The sequence below is a fragment of the Oncorhynchus mykiss genome, chromosome 5 (genome assembly GCF_013265735.2).
Source record: "Oncorhynchus mykiss isolate Arlee chromosome 5, USDA_OmykA_1.1, whole genome shotgun sequence".
NCBI classification, from domain to species: Eukaryota; Metazoa; Chordata; class Actinopteri; order Salmoniformes; family Salmonidae; genus Oncorhynchus; species Oncorhynchus mykiss.
Window position 1 is genome coordinate 15,756,203 of NC_048569.1, and position 19,606 is coordinate 15,775,808.

The 19,606-nt window shown below is 41.7% G+C and overlaps 2 protein-coding genes across 4 annotated transcripts; one reads left to right on the forward strand and one right to left on the reverse strand.

The window, feature by feature from the left end:
* Positions 1-56: 56 nt before the first annotated feature.
* st6galnac6 (ST6 (alpha-N-acetyl-neuraminyl-2,3-beta-galactosyl-1,3)-N-acetylgalactosaminide alpha-2,6-sialyltransferase 6) lies at positions 57-15,824 on the forward strand. 3 transcript variants are annotated; one of them, XM_021601897.2, is made up of 6 exons: positions 57-162; positions 1,924-2,003; positions 2,423-2,629; positions 12,948-13,366; positions 13,572-13,679; positions 14,050-15,824. In XM_021601897.2, the coding sequence occupies exons 2-6, from the start codon at positions 1,980-1,982 to the stop codon at positions 14,234-14,236; spliced, it is 945 nt and encodes a 314-aa protein (XP_021457572.2). In that variant the 5' UTR covers positions 57-162; positions 1,924-1,979; the 3' UTR covers positions 14,237-15,824. The 3 variants fall into 3 exon arrangements, with proteins under 3 accessions (XP_021457572.2, XP_036832809.1, XP_021457573.2); XM_021601898.2 differs by lacking the exon at positions 57-162 and adding an exon at positions 1,325-1,493; XM_036976914.1 differs by lacking the exon at positions 1,924-2,003 and having other exon boundaries at positions 105-162.
* spout1 (SPOUT domain containing methyltransferase 1) lies at positions 14,703-19,587 on the reverse strand. The gene is made up of 12 exons (XM_021601895.2): positions 19,484-19,587; positions 19,271-19,310; positions 18,648-18,770; positions 18,369-18,528; positions 18,154-18,243; positions 18,009-18,058; positions 17,737-17,867; positions 17,517-17,589; positions 17,274-17,372; positions 17,060-17,162; positions 16,474-16,621; positions 14,703-16,063 (listed from the first exon to the last, which is right to left on the reverse strand). The coding sequence occupies exons 1-12, from the start codon at positions 19,529-19,531 to the stop codon at positions 15,986-15,988; spliced, it is 1,143 nt and encodes a 380-aa protein (XP_021457570.1). The 5' UTR covers positions 19,532-19,587; the 3' UTR covers positions 14,703-15,985.
* Positions 19,588-19,606: the final 19 nt, after the last annotated feature.

Consider the following 19,606-nt stretch of genomic DNA (forward strand, 5'->3'; position numbering starts at 1 on the left):
TGTCTTCTCTAAATTATTTATTAAGTTCCTAATAATAATTTTCACTGCGGCGCTGAAATTTTGATGACGCAAGCGAGTCCCCTCCTACGATGGTTTAGTGAGATGGGGGACTGATCAAACGTCAATGATGCACAGATCTCATATGGATAAAACAACGAATTGGTAAGCAAACCTCGTATTCATTTCATTTAATCATTATTCTACAGAAATTGTTGAATGACAGCCATTTCCCGCTATTATGGCTTAGAATAAAGCTATTTATGGTGTCAACACGAGTCATGTCCGATAGCCAACGTTAGCAGTGAGACGGGTTTAGGTCTGGGCAAGAATATTGTCATGTCCCCCAATAGCTTATTCTATTGAATTTGTATATTTAAGTTTTGATAGGCTTATAATTACAGTTGTGCCAGTGCGCTCAAATTAAATATGTGCAATAGATATTCCTTTTTATTTAAACCGGAGGTGTTGGTTTTCATGAACCACTATCAAACGGATAGGGCCCAGATGTTGGACATCAGTTGGAATAACAAAAAACGAAAGAAAAAAAAAAAGATTGTGGTTGTCAAATTCTTGAGAATGCAGTTTAGTATGCATTTTAGTATGCAATATGCCGATAACCACAAGACATTATTCTGAGACAATTGTGATTAATTTTCATTGCTACCATATCATAGGATATAGGTCGTTTTAAATTAAACGTCACAATAGGCTATTGTACGTTTGATTTGGCTTCTGTGGGGCAAGGACACTCCCATCTCCGCTCGAACTATTGACAACTACTATGCTTCCCGTTCTTAAATTTAATTTTTTTGTCTTTTACTTTCGGTTTTGTACACCAGCTTCATACATTGATTCTCTACAAATGCTTGTTTTGTCACTTAGAATGAAAATAGGCAAACTATTAGAATGTTTGCAACCAGGAACTGGCGGAGCGATTTCTGCATAGGTCCCTTTTAAATAAATGTTTGGCATCCTGGCACAACATAATTTAGCTTGCTTCATCAGTGATTAACCGAGGTAAAAAATAAGTTTCAGGTTGGATATTCAACGGATAAGCGCGCTTTCAAACCTCTATCTTTCAAACCACTTGAAAGCTATTGTCATGAGGTTGGAAAAATTGCACACAACATTGCACAGGTCTTATTTGACCAGCATGTTTTATTCCTAGTTAAATTAGTTAGGGAGCGTAAACAAAGTAAAAACGTTTTTTTTTACATTCAAATGTCAATAGCTCCTTGGTCATGTGACCTACTAACGTCAAACAAGGTGCACAATGTACACTCAGTGGGCCTACACATTGCACAACCTTTAGTTTGTCTATTTTCATCTGACACTAGCTACCAGCATGTTTAGCCAACTGTACAAAGTTTCTACCTGCAGTAGCTTGCAAAGTAAACGTCAGCTAACCGTCCCATGGCAAATGCTCCCTTCTGCTGCTTGACAGGCAGACCAAAAAATATGTGGAATTAACCTAAACCATGCATACTTGTCAGGTATAGTTCACTTTTATTTTATATCACTCAAATATCAAAATAATGATAGCCAATATTGAGAGATATCGTGAAGCTACCTTCACATATCTGCAATTACATGATCAATTGATGTTTACTAATCATGAAAAGTATGCAGTAACTTGCTGTATAACTCTGGTATAGCTAAATGTGCGCATTTGTTTTGCATGGAATAATTGTAAATGTGTAGGTCTGACAATGCTCTTCAAGGGGTGATGATATTACAGCCAAATAGTTAACATTTATTTAACAACAGCAAGCAGGTGTCAATGGTTTTAGCGGAGAAGGCAAATCGAACGGAAAACAACTTATTGTGACGTTTTGTTAAACTACCTATTGACTATAAGTATACAAGATAGCAGCCTGAACGAATTTAGCGTGTATTCACTATGGAACATCTGCCTCTTGACAGGGGTGGTGACCAGAAAAGCACAGAACATGCAATGTAGCTCAGCCTGACTTGGAAGCATGGGGATGAGGCTTGTTGAAAAGGTAAAATCATTCTGAGCATTGATATACTTTCACTTAAAATGTTTTTTTTGTTCTTGTCAAATTAGCTATCAAATATTATTACTGATGCACTGTGCACAAATCTGTATGTTTTGTAAAAGCATTTGGTCACATTATGTGCAAAGATGGTAAATAAACCTGAACTTGACACAAATGAGTTCCTCTCAGAATGGCAACTGTTATTTGAACTGCCTTTTAGAGGTTGTTTTTCATTACTATAAACCAGATAGACAACAAAGCACTAACATTGATCTCGGCACCCAGAACCAAATACAGTGTACATGCTAGTCAGCTACTAAATACATTTATGTAACAGTCTGTCACAAGAGACTAATATTGACAGACAACACACCACGAACATTGATGTATATTATATCAATGGTTCCCCCTATCTTTGGCAGCAAGGGCCTAAGAGCCAGAAGATGGTGATCTTCGGGGCCATCTTCCTCCTGATGACCCTCCTCATCCTCTTTAGCTCTAACAGCGGCAACGACATCAGTCCCTTCTACAGTCCCTTTCGGGCGTCCTCGCCTCATCACCCCATCAAGGTCACTGACCTCAAGAAATGGGCAGGGAAGGAGGGCTATGTGGCTGTCTATGGAAACAAGGTAATTTACACTCAGGGTTTGAATTACAGAGAAAATCTATGGAACCTCTATTTAATCCAGGAGACGTGGTCAAGAAGGCTACATCTTGTATAAAAACAACATTAAAGTCATGGGTTAATATGAACCCTGTTCTCACACTTATGGGGTTAAGTTAAAGTAGTGCCAAAAATGCTTAGCACTGGCTAAATGTAGTGGGTGGATTATAGTCTCTACCACATGATCCATAGAAACAATAATGCATAGCCCAAAAACAGACACAAATGCATTTTAGGAACAACTCAAGTCCAAATTGAGAAAAAACTGTTGCACAGTTCATACAGTTGTATTCATATAGCTGTTTTCTGTATGACTGGTGAGCTTTAGTTTTGAACTACTATTTAACTTCCACTGAAATTTCAGAGAGAAAGAGAACACAGGGAGACAAACACCTACCTAGAGGTGACAGCATCCCCTCCCCAATATGCCCCCATAGACACAACTATGACAAAGCAACCAACAAAAGCGGGTCACAACTCCTGCAGCTCTGTCGCAAGCTGGGTCTGTACATAGTCAATGGCAGGCTTTGAGGGGACTTCTGTGGTGCACCTACATTTGAAGTTGGAAGTTTACATACACTTAGGTTGGAGTCATTAAAACTAATTTTTCAACCACTCCACAAATTTCTTGTTAACTATAGTTTTGGCAAGTCGGTTAGGATGTCTACTTTGTGCATGACACAAGTAATTTTTACAACAAATGTTTACAGACAGATTATTTCACTTATAATTTACTGTATCACAATTCCAGTGGATCAGAAGTTTACATACACAAAGTTGACTGTGCCGTTAAACAGCTTGGAAAATTCCAGAATGTCATGGCTTAAGAAGCTTCTAAATTGACTCATTTTTATTTTATTTTTTAATTTCACTTTTATTTAACCAGGTAAGCTAGTTGAGAACAAGTTCTCATTTACAACTGCGACATGGCCAAGATAAAGCATAGCAGTTCGACACATACAACAACACAGAGTTACACATGTAATGAACAAAACATACAGTCAATAATACAGTAGAAAAAAAGAAAACAAAGTCTATATACAGTGAGTGCAAATAAGGGAGTTAAGGCAATAAATAGGCCATGGTGGCGAAGTAATTACAATATGGCAATTAAACACTGGAATGGTAGATGTGCAAAAGATGGATGTGCAAGTAGAGATACTGTGGTGCAAAAGGAGCAAAATAAATAAATACAGTATGGGAATGAGGTAGATAGATGGGCTATGAACAGGTGCAGTGATCTGTGAGCTGCCCTGACAGCTGGTTCTTAAAGCTAGTGAGGGAGATGGGAATCTCCAGCTTCAGTCATTTTTGCAGTTCGTTCCAGTCAGTGGCAGCAGAGAACTGGAAGGAAAAGCGACCAAAGGAAGAATTGGCTTTGGGGGTGACCAGTGAGATATACCTGCTGGAGCGTGTGCTATGAGTGGGCGTTGCTATGGTGACCAGGGAGCTGAGATAGGACGGGGCTTTACCTAGCAGAGACTTGTAGAAAACCTGTAGCCAGTGGGTTTGGGGACGAGTATGAAGCGAGGGCCAGCCAACGAGAGCGTACAGGTCGCAGTGGTGGGTAGTATATGGGGCTTTGGTGACAAAACGGATGGCACTGTGATAGACTACAACCAGTTTGCTGAGTAGAGTGTTGGTGGCTATTTTATAGATGACATCGCCGAAGTCAAGGATTGGTAGGATGGTCAGTTTTACGAGGGTATGTTTGGCAGCATGAGTGAAGGAGACTTTGTTGCGAAATAGGAAGCCGATTCTAGATTTAATTTTTGATTGGAGATGCTTAATGTGAGTCTGGAAGGAGAGTTTACAGTCTAGCCAGACACCTAGGTATTTGTAGTTATCCACGTATTCTAAGTCAGAGCCGTCCAGAGTAGTGATGCTGGATGTGCGGGCAATGATCGGTTGAATTGCATGCATTTAGTTATATTTGCGTTTAAGAGCAGTTGGAGGCCATGGAAGGAGAGTTGTATGGTATTGAAGCTCGTCTGGAGGTTAGTTAACTTCTCTAGGGTAGGGGGCAGCATTCGGAATTTTGGATGAAAAGCATGCCCAAATTAAACGGCCTGCTACTCGGGCCCAGAAGATATGATATGCATATAACTGATAGATTTTGATAGAAAACACTAAAGTTTCCAAAACTGTAAAGTTAAAATAGTGTCTTTGAGTATAACAGAACTGATTTTGCAGGTGAAAACCTGAGAAAAATCCATTCAGGAAGTAGTTTTTTTTTCTTTTTTTTTCTTTCTTTTTTTTCTATTCAATGCCATTTTTTTGTAGTTTTCTATTCAATCCATTGATTTAGGACTCGAATTACAGTTCCTCTGCCTTCCACTAGATGTCAACAGTCTTTAGAAATCGTTTCAGGCTTGTCTTCTTATAAATGAGGGAGTAAGACCAGTCTGAAGGAGTGGACCCTAACGTGACGCAGAGTTTTTTCAGGCTCATGTGCATTTCTTGTTTACTTTTTATATTGACGACGTTATTGTCCGGTTGAAATATTATAGATCATTTAGGCTTAAAAACAACCTGAGGATTTAATATAAACATCGTTTGACATGTTTCTATGAACTTTACAGATACAATTTGGATTTTTTTGTCTGATTGTTTTGACTGAGTTTGAGCCTGTGGATTACTGAAGAAAACGCGCTAACAAAACTGAGACTTCATCGAACAAAAGGAACATTTATTGAGTAAATTAATGTCTTCTGATTACCGCCATATGAAGATCATCAAAGGTAAGGGATTAATTTTATCTCTATTTCTGAGTTTTGTAACGCTTCTGCTTGGCTGGTTACTGTTTGTAATAATTTGTCAACTGGGCTATGTTCTGGGCTAGGTATGTTCTGGGCTAGGTATGCTTTCGCCAAAAAGCATTTTTTAAATATGACACTGTGGTTGGTTTAACAAGAAGTTAATCTTTAAACCTATGTAAAATACAGTGCCTTGCGAAAGTATTCGGCCCCCTTGAACTTTGCGACCTTTTGCCACATTTCCGGCTTCAAACATAAAGATATAAAACTGTATTTTTTTGTGAAGAATCAACAACAAGTGGGACACAATCATGAAGTGGAATGACATTTATTGGATATTTCAAACTTTTTTAACAAATCAAAAACTGAAAAATTGGGCGTGCAAAATTATTCAGCCCCTTTACTTTCAGTGCAGCAAACTCTCTCCAGAAGTTCAGTGAGGATCTCTGAATGATCCAATGTTGAGCTAAATGACTAATGATGATAAATACAATCCACCTGTGTGGAATCAAGTCTCCGTATAAATGCACCTGCACTGTGATAGTCTCAGAGGTCCGTTAAAAGCGCAGAGAGCATCATGAAGAACAAGGAACACACCAGGCAGGTCCGAGATACTGTTGTGAAGAAGTTTAAAGCCGGATTTGGATACAAAAAGATTTCCCAAGCTTTAAACATCCCAAGGAGCACTGTGCAAGCGATAATATTGAAATGGAAGGAGTATCAGACCACTGCAAATCTACCAAGACCTGGCCGTCCCTCTAAACTTTCAGCTCATACAAGAAGACTGATCAGAGATGCAGCCAAGAGGCCCATGATAATTTTGCACGCCCAATTTTTCAGTTTTTGATTTGTTAAAAAAGTTTGAAATATCCAATAAATGTCGTTCCACTTCATGATTGTGTCCCACTTGTTGTTGATTCTATACAAAAAAAATACAGTTTTATATCTTTCTGTTTGAAGCCTGAAATGTGGCAAAAGGTCGTAAAGTTCAAGGGGGCCGAATACTTTCGCAAGGCACTGTATGTTTTGTTTTCTGAATTTTTATAATTTTTGTAATTAAATTTGGCGCTCTGCAACCTCACTGGATGTTGGCCAGATGGGACGCTAGCGTCCCACATACCCTAGAGAGATTAACACAGTGTCCAAAGAAGGGCCAGAAGTATACAGAATGGTGTCGTCTGCGTAGAGGTGGATTAGAGAATCACCAGCAGCAAGAGTGACATCATTGATGTATACAGAGAAGAGAGTCGGCCCGAGAATTGAATCCTGTGGCACCCCCATAGAGACTGCCAGAGGTCCGGACAACAGGCCCTCCGATTTGACACACTGAGCTCTATCAGAGAAGTAGTTGGTGAACCAGGCGAGGCAATCATTTGAGAAACCAAGGCTGTTGAGTCTGCCAATAAGAATGTGGTGATTGACAGAGTCGAAAGCCTTGGCCAGGTCGATGAATACAGCTGCACAGTAATGTCTCTTATCGATGGCGGTTATGATATCGTTTAGGACCTTGAGCGTGGCTGAGGTGCACCCATGACCAGCTCGGAAACCAGATTGCATAGCAGAGAAGGTACGATGTGATTCAAAATGGTCAGTAATCTGTTTGTTGACTTGGCTTTCGAAACCTTAGAGATGCAGGGTAGGATAGATATAGGTCTGTAGCAGTTTGGGTCTAGAGTGTCTCCCCCTTTGAAGAGGGGGATGACCGCGGCAGCTTTCCAATCTTTAGGAATCTCAGACGATATGAAAGAGTAATAGGGATTGCTATCTGGATATGGGTGAAGGAGAAATGGTGGGGGCTTGGGCGGGTTGCTGTGGAGGGTGCCAGGCAGTTGACCGGGGTAGGGGTAGCCAGGTGGAAAGCGTGGCCAGCTGTAGAGAAATACTTATTGAAATTCTCAATTATAGTGGATTTGTCGGTTGTAACAGTGTTTCCTAGCCTCAGAGCAGTGGGTAGCTGGGATGAGGTGCTCTTATTCTCCATGGACTTTAGTGTCCCAGAACTTTTTTGAGTTTGTACTGCAGGATGCACATTTCTGTTTAAAAAAGCTAGCCTTAGCTTTCCTAACTGCCTGTGTATATTGGTTCCTAACTTCCCTGAAAAGTTGCATATCACGGGGGCTATTCGATGCTAATGCAGAATGCCACAGGATGTTTTTGTGCTGGTCAAGGGCAGACAGGTCTGGAGTGAACCAAGGGCTATATCTATTCCTGGTTCTACATTTTTTGAATGGGGCATGCTTATTTAAGATGGTGAGGAAGGAACTTTTAAAGAATAACCAGGCATCCTCTACTGTCGTGATGAGGTCAATGTCGTTCCAGGATACCCCGGCCAGGTCGATTAGAAAGGCCTGCTCGCAGAAGTGTTTTAGGGAGCGTTTGACAGTGATGAGGGGTGGTCGTTTGCCTCCAGACACATTACGCATGCAGGCAATGAGGCAGTGATCGCTGAGATCTTGGTTGAAAACAGCAGAGGTGTATTTGGAGGGTGAGTTAGTTAGGATGATCTCTATGAGGGTGCCCGTGTTTACGGATTTGGGGTTATATCTGGTAGGTTCATTGATAAGTTGTGTGAGATTGAGGGCATCAAGCTTAGATTGTAGGATGGCCGGGGTGTTAAGCATGTCCCAGTTTAGGTCACCTCGCAGCACGAGCTCAAAAGATAGATGGGGGGGCAATCAAATCACATATGGTGTCGAGGGCACAGCTGGGGGCAGAGGGTGGTCTATAGCAAGCAGCAACGGTGAGAGACTTGTTTCTGGAAAGGTTCATTTTTAGAAGTAGTGTACAGACATAATGTACAGACAAAGGTATAGTAGGATGTGAATACAGTGGGAGTAAACCTGTGCATATAGTGATAATGAAAGAGATATTGTCTCTAGAAATAGCATTTAAACCAGGTGATGTCACTGCGTGTGTGGGGGGTGGAACTAAATTGTTGGCAGAGGTGTGTTGAGCAGTGCTAGAGGCTCTACAGTGAAATAAAACAATAGTTACAAACCAGAACAGCAATCGACACGGCATGGTGACGTTAGGGAAAGGCATGCTTAGCCGGGTGATCATACAAGTCCAGTGTGTGGTTTCAGGCAGCTAGCAGCACGGGGCTAGCAGGCTAACAGAAAGGCCTTAGAGGGATGACACGGCGGAGGGAAGTCTGTTGTGGCCCCCTCGTGCAGTTACATCAGCGGATGGATCAGCAGGGCTCTGTGTGGTAAACCAGGCCAATTTGGAAAAATATGTATAGTGGCCGAAGAAATATGTCCGAAGGGCCTCTTAAGCCAGCAGTCCAATGTGCTTTAGATAGCTAGCAGGCCGCAGATTAGCGGCTGTGCGTTCAGGGGTCGTTAGCTGCTATAATTCCAGGTGGAAAAAATATATATAATAAAAAATATATATATTTTTATTGAGTCAATTGGTGGTGTACCTGTGGATGTATTTCAAGGCCTACCTTCAAACTCAGTGCCTCTTTGCTTGACATCATGGGAAAATCAAAAGAAATCAGCTAAGACCTCAGAAACAAAATTGTAGACCTCCACAAGTCTGGTTCATCCTTGGGAGCAATTTCCAAACGCCTGAAGGTACCACGTTCATCTGTACAAACAATAGTACGCAAGTGTAAACACAATGGGACCATGCAGCCGTCATACCGCTCAGGAAGGAGACACGTTCTGTCTCCTAGAGATGAACGTACTTTGGTGCGAAATGTGCAAATCAATCCCAGAACAACAGCAAAGGACCTTGTGAAGCTGCTGGAGGAAACGGGTACAAAAGTATCTATATCCACAGTAAAACGAGTCCTATATCAACATAACCTGAACGGTCGCTCAGCAAGGAAGAAGCCACTGCCCCAAACCGCCATTAAAAAAAACAGACTACGGTTTGCAACTACACATGGGGACAAAGATCATACTTTTTGGAGAAATATCCTCTGGTCTGATGAAACAAAAATGGAACTGTTTGGCCATAATAACCATCGTTATGTTTGGAGGAAAAAGGGGGAGGCATGCAAGCCCGAAGAACACCATCTTAACCGTGAAGCACGGGGGTGGCAGCATCATGCTGTGGGGGTGCTTTGCTGCAGGAGGGACAGGCTCACTTGACAAAATAGATGGCATCATGAGGAAGCAGAATTATGTGGATATAGTGAAGCAACATCAAGACATCAGTCAGGAAGTTAAAGCTTGGTCACAAATGTGTCTTCCAAATGGACAATAACCCCAAGCATACTTCCAAAGTTGTGGCAAAATGGCTTAAGGACAACAAAGTCAAGGTTTTGGAGCGGCCATCACAAAGCCCTGACCTCAGTCCTATAGAAAATTTGTGGACAGAACTGAAAAAGCATGTGTGAGCAAGGAGGCCTACAAACCTGACTCAGTTACACCAGCTCTGTCAGGAGGAATGGGCCAAAATTCACCCAACTTATTGTGGGAAGCTTGTGCAAGGCTACCCAAAACGTTTGACCCATGTTAAACAATTTAAAGGCAATGCTGCCAAATACTAATTGAGTGTATGTAAACGTATGACACACTGGGAATGTGATGAAAGAAATAAAAGCTGAAATAAATCACTTTCTACAATTATTCTGACATTTCACATTCTTAAAATAAAGTGGTGATCCCAACTGACCTCAAACAGGACATTTTTACTAGGATTAAATGTCAGGAATTGTGAAAAATAAATATATTTGGTTAAGGTTTATGTAAACTTCCGACTTCAACTGTATAGCTCATCTCTTGGCGGTAGTACACTACTTTATCACCGACTTCAACCCAGAGTCTCTCAGAGCATTCAGTCAGCCCGCTGACACACCTATCAAATCACAATATATAGTTGAACAAAGCAATACTAAACCAGGGCCAGATGGATTAACAGGATGTGTACTCTGAGCATGCGCTGACCAACTGGAAAGTGTCTTCACTGACGTTTTCAACCTGTCCCTGACCGAGTCTGTAATACGAACATGTTTCAAGCAGACCACCATAGTCCCTGTGCCAAAGAACACCAAGGTAACCTGCCTAAAAGACTACCGACCCGTAGCACTCACGTCTGTAGCCATGAAGTGCTTTGAATGTCTGGTCATGGCTCACATCAACACCATTATCCCAGAAACCTTGGACCCACTCCAATTTGCATACCGCCCCAACAGATCCACAGATGATGCAATCTCTATTGCACTCCACACTGCTCTTTCCCACTTGGACAGAAGGAACACCTGCGTGAGAATGCTATTCATTGGCTACAGCTCAGTGTTCAACGCCATTGTGCCATCAAAGCTCATCCCTAAGCTAAGGACCCTGGGACTAAACACGTCCCTCTACAACTGGATCCTGGACTTCCTGACAGGCCACTCCTAGTTGGTAAGGGTTGGCAACGACACATCCGCCACGCTAATCCTCAACACAGGGGCCCCTCAGTGGTGCGTGCTCAGGCCTGTCCTGTACTCCTTCTTGGTAAGGGTTGGCAACGACACATCTGCCACGCTAATCTCAACACAGGGGTCCCTCAGTGGTGCGTGCTCAGTCCTGTCCTGTACTCCTTTTTCACTCATGACTGCATGGCCAAGCACGACTCCAACAATATCATTAAGTTTGCCGACGACACAACAGTGGTAGGCCTGATCACCGACAACGATGAGACAGCCTATAGGGAGGTCAGAGACCTGGCAGTGTGGTGCCAGGATAACAATCTCTCCCTCAACGTGATCAAGACAAAGGAGATTATTGTGGACTACAGGAAAAGGAGGACCAAACACGCCCCCATTCCCATCAACGGGGCTGTAGTGGAGCAGGTTGTGAGCTTCAAGTTCCTTGGTGTCCACATCACCAACAAACTATCATGGTCCAAACACACCAAGACAGTCGTGAAGAGGGCACGACAGCTTAGTGCGTATGGCCCGGTACATCACTGGGGCCAAGCTTCCTGCCATCCAGGACCTAAATACCAGTCGGTGTCAGATGAAGACCCAAACAATTGCCATAGACTCCAGTCACTCTAGTCATAGACTGTTCTCTCCCTCTCTGCTACCACATGGCAAGTGGTAGCGGAGCGCCAAATCTAGGTTCAAAAGGCTTCTTAACAGCTTCTACCCCCAGCCATAAGACTCCTGAACAGCTAATCAAATGGCTCCCTGGACTATTTGCATCCCCCCCTCATTGATAGACTTAAAGGGGCAATCTGTAGTTGCTTCATCTATTTTTGGACTTATAAATTATATATACTGTATAATACCAGTCAAAAGTTTGGACTCTACTCATTCAAGGGTTTTCATTTATTTTTTACTATTTTCTACATTGTAGAATAAACTATGAAATGGAGGAATCGTGTTGTAACCAAAAAAGTGTTAAACAAATCAGAATATATTTTAGAATATATTTTAGATTCCTCTATGTAGCCACCCATTGCAAAGCATGCAATTCCATTAGCACAGCATTTATTTTTTATCTGGAATCAATGAGACCAGTCAGTCCTCCATGACAACAAAATCATAAACAACAGAGTAGGGCTGGCTAATAAATCCTTAGTTTTGGGGTCATGCTCAGGTAAAATTAATTTGGCTAATCTATACTTCCATATTTCCAAGTCCTATTCTTGAAGGTATAACATTTATTGGAATGACTGGAATTCTGATAGACTTTTTTTTTCAATGTAAAGATATAATTTAATCTTATTATTATATGTAGTAGAAAGCGATGGGTTAGAAGAAGCCTATATAACCAACCCATAAAGTTAAATTCAACATCCATATACGGCCAGCTATGTAAACTTTAACATTGATTTATCCTGCAATAGATGTCGTTCAATTGGTAACATACATTTTTGTTTTCTTCTAATGCCTCTTAAGGGGAAAGTAATCTAAAAGTAACAGAATGTAACCAGATTACATTACTGAGTTTGGGAAATCCAAAAGTTACGTTACCAATTCCAATTTTGGACAGGTAACTTGTAACTAACGGATTACATTTAGAAAGTAATCTACCCAACCCTGCTTGGGGGTATGATGTTTGTCTTTCTTACTCATTATTCACAATTCATTCACGATTATCCGTAATGTTAGAATCCACATTATTGTAGAAGGGTTTAGAAACATATTATATTCTTATTCACAATAAGTGACTCAAATGGCACAATATATTATTTAACAATCATTTATTTTGGGCACAAAATAATCTAAAACACAAGCAGAAAACAAATCCAACAAATGTGTAGAATCACAAGCTTGATGTAGTCATTGCGTGTTATGAATATGGGACCAAATACTTAACTTTTGACTACTTTAATACGCATATAAATGAATTTGTCCCAATAGTTTGGGGGGTGGATTATGTACAAAATGTGCTGTAATTTCTAAACGTTTTTCAAAATGAAAGCTGACCGTCTGCATTTTAACCACATTGTCATTGTATCGTTTCAATGGGCTTGAGTACAAAGCCAAAACAACAAAAACATGTCACTGTCCCAATACTTTGAGCTCACTGTATGTTATATACTGTATATATTTTCTCAGTTGTTGTTTCTGCATTCCCTCTCCAGAGTCTGACCCTGCACTGCCACCACTGTGCCCTGGTGACCAGCTCCAGCCACGTGCTGGGCAGCGGGGCCGGACCAGACATCGACCGCGCCCAGTGTGTTATCCGCATGAATGACGCCCCCCTATCGGGGTTCGAACGTGACGTGGGGAGCCGGACCACCCTCAGGGTGGTGGCTCACTCGAGTGTGTTCAGGGTGGTTCGACGGCCAGCTGAGTTTCTCAACCTCACAGACCACCAGGCAAATTCTGCAGTCATATTCTGGGGACCACCCACCAAGATTGGTAGAGAGGCTAAAGGAACACTGTACCGTCTGATCCAGAGAGTCAGCATGACCTACAGTAACCTGTCCAGCTTTACCATCACGCCTAGCAAGATGCACAAGTTTGATACACTGTTTCAGAAGGAGACAGGGCAAGACAGGTGGGTAGAATGAAGGAAAGCTGTTATGGTGAAAGAACAATGGGGATAATGCAGAAATCTGTACAAATTCAATATATAATTACCAATCTATTTTGGCACTAATATCGATCGATAATGATGAGCACAATGTGGGGATTTTCCTGGCATCTAATCATAGACATTTCTATCAACCTCTAAATGCTATTTTTAACGTTTTATTCTACAGAGCAAAGTCTCAGTCCTGGTTGAGCACCGGCTGGTTCACAATGGTGATTGCGATAGAGAAGTGTGACAATATTAAAGTGTATGGGATGGTTCCGCCCAGTCACTGTGGGTGAGTATGAACTAATGAAGAATGTTACACATAAGAAGAGGATGAATCAATGATAGTGATCTATCAAGCACTTAAATCTACCAGGCTATTACATTGTGTGTGTAATCATAAATTAATAGTAAGCAATTAGTTAATCTATACTGATTATTATGGAACCATTGTCTCCAACTGACAGGATTGCTTTCATATAAACAACAGAACATTGTTTATTATGGTTGTCTCTGAAAGAAGCCGGACGAAGATCTTTGGGTCGGAATGTTGCACTTTAAAACAGCAGGGGGAGAATTTGTCTATGAAGGAGCCGTAGGGTTATTGCTACCCAACGTATGCTGGTTGTCAACGTAATCATTTGTAATGCCTCTTTTTCCAGAAAAAAGCCCCAGCCCAAGAAGATGCCTTACCACTACTATAAACCCAGAGGCACAGATGAGTGTGTGACCTACCTGCAAAATGAGAGGGGTCGGAAGGGCCCCCACCATCGCTTCATCACAGAGAAACAGGTGTTTGCACGCTGGGCCAAGCAGTATAACATCACCTTCACTCACCCAACATGGTGAGATGACTAGTTCCTTCAACAAAGTTAGACCAAGGTATGAGAGAGGTGACGCACACATCTGGACCAGGGTCCTGGACAGTGCACGAATACCCTTTTCACACTACTGGACCAAACTGAGCTGAGCCTAGCTGGGCATCTACCATACAGTAGTTGCTGGAACTGTGATGTAAAGGACAACGTGAAAAGAAAATATCAGAGCCAGCACGTGTATGGTTCAGGTTGGCCCTATTATGTCAATCGGGCAATAAGTTGAATATACTTTATTATTCTTATAGAACTACACATTTCTGTGTCCCCTTCTCCGAATGGCAGCCATTTCTGTAGCTCTGTGATGGACCTGAGCTTAGTTTGTAAACATTAATATACATTCTGAATGGGCTTCTTTTTTTTTTTACAGTGCAAAATCTAATTTTATGGGATTTTGTAAATACGCTATTTCCTGTGTTTGGCAAGGAAGTTTGAAGAGGGCAACTGCAAAAATATTTATTGTAAATAAACAAATTAATTGACATTTAAATATGTATTTTTACATGTTGATAATGCTTTTGTTAAATGTCCTCAAAAGCACTCACATAAGATAATGTCAACTTTACGAATTGAGGGAAGATTGTATTATTCAAGAAGTTTTAAAGGGGAAATCTGCAGTAGCTACATCATTTTTTTAACTTGAGGAATATAACTTAAATGCCTCATGAGCTTTGTTGAACTTTCTTACCCCATCAGAACTGAAAATATAAACAAATACTGTATAACCTCAAAGCAAAAACTACCATTTTTATATCGTGTTCAGTCCTTGCATCCATAGCTCTATGAATGAGTGGTTACATTTCTCCATCCCTTAGTGAAACAGTGGGAGTACACTTGTTTCAACGCTTTAAAGGAATTCATGAGACCTTTATATGCTTACAGACAGTATGGCTAAAGTTAAGTGACATGTTGTTTGTAGCATTACCGTATCCAATCTAACCTTTTATGGCTCAGTGTTAACATACCAACATCAGAACACAAGCTTACATTTATAGCGCTGTAGGTTGGCTCGTGCCAAGCCCATGGATTCACACCATGCCTGTTGAATGTAGGGGTGTGTGAGCTTCTGTAAGGCATTCACACAAATGTGCTGTATTAAATACCAAGTAGTTTTATCCTGTCTAACCACGACATGGACGAACGTTGCCTCGTCATCATGCTTGACCCTTTACCTCTGACATCTTGAGGCATGCAGCGGTCTGAGTTTGAATAATTCTAATTAATGTATTGCGGTATTCATTAGCATCACTGAACAGAATGTATTGCATTATTTATTGTTAGCATTGTGTTCAGCAACTTCTCTTCATGTATGTTCTGTAATGCGTCTTGAGAACAAATTACATAAACTGATGCATATAAATGACTTAATTCACCTGGAATCCTATACAGAGGGGATAGTAGAAACAGAGCAAAGCTAGCGTTAGCTTTAACTAGCAAAATGCTACCAAAGAGAGAGGATATAAATAAGGAAACACCCAGAATGAGGTCTCATGGCCAAGACACTAGGTTCTTCTTCACTTGTGCTGTGATCTCTTACTCTTGAAAAAATAAAAAAAACAGCACAGAATAATCCCAGCAATGTCCATTCATTCGAACCCAGAAGTATTTAAATATTAAATCGACTCCTGGGTCAGTTAGCTTCACCCAGTTCCCCAAAAAAGTGAATTATTTTTAGATCCTTTAGTCTTCCTCTTAGTGATGGTTTGTCAGTAGCCACTTCCTGTTATGAACCGTTCGACTTGTCTGGAAATGCGGCTGTGATTTTCTGCCTCAGGCTGGACATGGAGATCAGGATGGCCTCCTGTGGAAGACATGATCAGAGCAACAGAATATAGACTGGTCAGATTGAACTCCCAGCCAATATGACAGATTAAGGGCCCAGAGATTTTCCTTCACCAAGTAGGGCACCTGTCAAACTCATTAAACAGAGGGTTGAGTGTCTGGGGGTTTCGCTGCACCCTTGTACTTGATTGATGAATTAAGGTCACTAATTAGTAAGGAACTCGGCTCACCTGATTGTCTAAGGCTTAATTTAAACAAAAAAACTAAAACCCGCAGACACTCAGGCCTCTGTGGAATGGGTTTGAGATCCCTGATGTAGGGAAACCATGTTCCATTGTCAGTCTTTCCTGGTCAGGGAATAACTCTGACCTACTGCAGACATGTGAACGACAGTTCGCTATACTCTGTCTTCCCCTGCTACACACTCACCTCTGTGCGGATGGTTCTGCTGCCCTGGTTGGGGCAGGTGTTGAGGTACAGGTCAAATAGGACACCGGGGTCCGCCACCTCCAGGTTCTGATCAGCATCCACACTGGCCTCCAAGCCCTGCAGACCACCAAACACAACCAACATGTGCCTGGAGAGTGAGAACAGAATAAAGTTTCAGGCCATATATAATCTCAGCTAACCCAGAATTAAAGTCTTGCATTATTGGTCAGCTGTTCGATTAAATTCTGGGTCCTTACATGTTAAGAGAAGGGATTAAGAGATGCTAGAACAAGGAACTCCACCCTTTATCTTTGCTAGTTACGTACAAGTCTATGTCCCCTACTCTTCTGAAATTCTAAAGATGCTAACGCCTGCGACATTGTGATATGTCAAAATAACCAGTGATGAAAAACCCCAAAACCAGAACTACTGCTGCTCATTATCCCACGCATTCCCCACAGACTCTACGGTACCAGTTGTTGACGTAGATCTGTCCACGAGAGATTCAGTCATATACAACGAAGTTATGTAACACATGTAAACAGGTCTTCCACCAGACCTTCTTGCCCTCATACTCTGAACTTACTTGAATGGAGAAAGAGAAGTTTTGTCAACATCACTGCCTTTCTCAGATGTTCCAATGGTCAGATCATAGCCCTCTTTATGTGGACACTCGGTGAACACATTACCTGCAATCCAAATCAACACTTTGTAAGGTGAGATTAGTCAAATTGAATGAAACTGAATGAAATTGAAAATAATGGCTCCAGTTGTGGAAGATATGTAAATAATACACCTACTTAGACTTGAGGCCAGGCGAACACTGTAGCCCCAGTACAGACCTCCCTCTGTTCGCGGCTTGTGAGGCGCCACCACCACCCCTTTGTGTAGTCTACCATCTGTGTAAACACACACACACAAAATACTGAGCAACTATGAGTGAAGCATCATATTTGTATGTGAATAGCTGAAACGTACTTCTCAGAAGCGCCTAGTCATGGAATCAAAGATAAGCTGAGTTGGATGGACAGATGTGGACCTACCTTTATTCTGGATCTTGTTCATGTGGACAGTGACTCTGAGACCAGACTGTAGCTGCTTATCTATCTGCACCTCCTAAAAGTAGCAGAAAATACATCAGTCCTCTACTACATCCTGCTGCTGTTGGGGTTCAATATCAGCACACAGCTTTCTCGGTCCGAACAATTCCACAGCTGACCCAACTTTACCGAACTTTATCATCATATCGAGACATCTACTCACCTTCCACATTCCACAGTTGACCAAGGAGCCTTTTCCTGGTTTGCTAGGCCGATCGAGGACCACCCCCTCCCGGTACTCACACTCATCATCCTTCCTCATGTGGTGAGGGCTGTCCAGAGGGTTGAGCAAGCCTTAGTGGTAAGGCACCAACACACGGTTAGGGCAACTATGGCTGTACTAGAACATTCATTATAATGTTTACACCATGACATATGTTCATATATGGTTGGGAAAACCAGGAATGGAGGTGGAGTTTTCAGCTACTCACTCACCGGCATACTGTAAATCTTTATGCATTGGGAAGAATGATTTGCGCAGGTACCTTGGAAAATAATACAAAGGGGAGAGGATTCAAACCATAGTCAAAGACAGCAGCTGCGTTTGACTTAGTCTGTTATAAGTCAATGTACAACTTACTGTGGGCATTCCAAGAACTGGAGGATTCTAGCCAGTTGAATGCAGGCTTGACCCTTCTTGCCGACACCATTGAATTCTCCCTCAACAGTCCTGTGAAATAAAACATTGTGGATCAGTATAATTATACTGCCACTGTCAAGACCTAACATCTAAAACAGCATCAAATTACTAAAGACATGAGCCTAAAATAAGATGTACAGAAACAGAGGTCTTACTTGACATCCTCATCTTGTTCGTCAAATACGATGATCTCGTCGACACAGAACACGACGCAGGCTCTGGCTATCTGTCCAGCCAGGTATGTGCGGAGTTCTGTAGACTGGGCATTGTCCAGGACAGAACCAGGCAAGGCCACGCTCACTGTGTACGACCGTCCTATGGTTGCAGATACGGGAGTCAAAATCATACATTATTTTATTCTTATGCATTTTTTAAAGATAGAGGGATCATAGTGGAATAAATAACCAGTGGGGTGAAAACCTAATCAATATTACCTGATCGGTTTTCCCTCTGACTCTGCTGCAGTGCTGCCTCAGTCTTCTCCTCCTCCTCTTGCTTCTGCTTGTCAAGTTGTTGAATCAGCTTGGATTCTTTGATTTGCTTCTTGATCTCTTTTCCTATTATTCAAGAAAAAACATGAGCTGGATTCACAAATCAACAAATAGTAGGAAAGGAAGTCAAGGTGGTTACCTAGTCAGTTGCACAACTGAACACATTGAACTGAAATGTGTATTCGGCATTTAACCCAACCTCTGAATCCGAGAGGTGCGGGAGCTGCCTTAATCGACATTCACGTCATCGGCACCACAACGGCAGATTTTTTCCGCCTTGCCAGCTCGGGGATTCGAACCAGCGACCTTTCGGTTACCGTTAGGCTAAGATACTAAGCAGTGTACACTTAGCATCTACATAGGCACATGGCAATAATTTCCATTTCATGTCTTGAGAGTCTGCTTATATACACGGTTGTGATTTCTGATGTAGTACAAGACTGAACTCAATCCCAACTGGGGTCAGATAACACATGTCTGTAAAAGTGCGCATGCCCCGATAATCAACCATTGCGATTAGTTTGGCAAGTTTTTCAAAATAATTAAGTAGGTTGAAGGAGGCTTACGTTCCGCTTTCCATTTCTTCCAATCTACTCTGTCCTCGCCCTGTAAAACATGAACATATACACACCATGTTAGTTAGCATTATGCTAGCTGGCGAACCGATGTAAAATGAGTCGTTTATCGTAAAAAAAAAACTCAAATCTCAAGATGTGTCTGACACCAATTGTCTATTTTACACATCAGAAGACAACGTATGACGTCCCAGTTCAAAATACCTGAGAAGAGGACAATTTGGGCTTTTTCGATGCAACGCTGTCCGTCATCTTTCCCTGCAACCAACACGTGAAAACAGAAACGGACACTTCCGGTTCGCATAATACATTTTCAAAATAAAAGTA

What these genes read in the sequence shown, in the direction of transcription:
- st6galnac6 (XM_021601897.2), top strand. Translation starts at nt 1,980, where the DNA reads ATGGGGATGAGGCTTGTTGAAAAG. An exon ending in GGATGAGGCTTGTTGAAAAG is followed by an intron (nt 2,004 to 2,422) that starts GTAAAATCATTC and finishes TATCTTTGGCAG; the next exon opens with CAAGGGCCTAAGAGCCAGAA. An exon ending in AAGGAGACAGGGCAAGACAG is followed by an intron (nt 13,367 to 13,571) that starts GTGGGTAGAATG and finishes TTTATTCTACAG; the next exon opens with AGCAAAGTCTCAGTCCTGGT.
- spout1 (XM_021601895.2), bottom strand. Translation starts at nt 19,531, where the DNA reads ATGACGGACAGCGTTGCATCGAAAAAGCCCAAATTGTCCTCTTCTCAG. An exon ending in CCAAATTGTCCTCTTCTCAG is followed by an intron (nt 19,311 to 19,483) that starts GTATTTTGAACT and finishes CATGTTTTACAG; the next exon opens with GGCGAGGACAGAGTAGATTG. An exon ending in GCAGAACCATCCGCACAGAG is followed by an intron (nt 16,064 to 16,473) that starts GTGAGTGTGTAG and finishes TGTCTTCCACAG; the next exon opens with GAGGCCATCCTGATCTCCAT.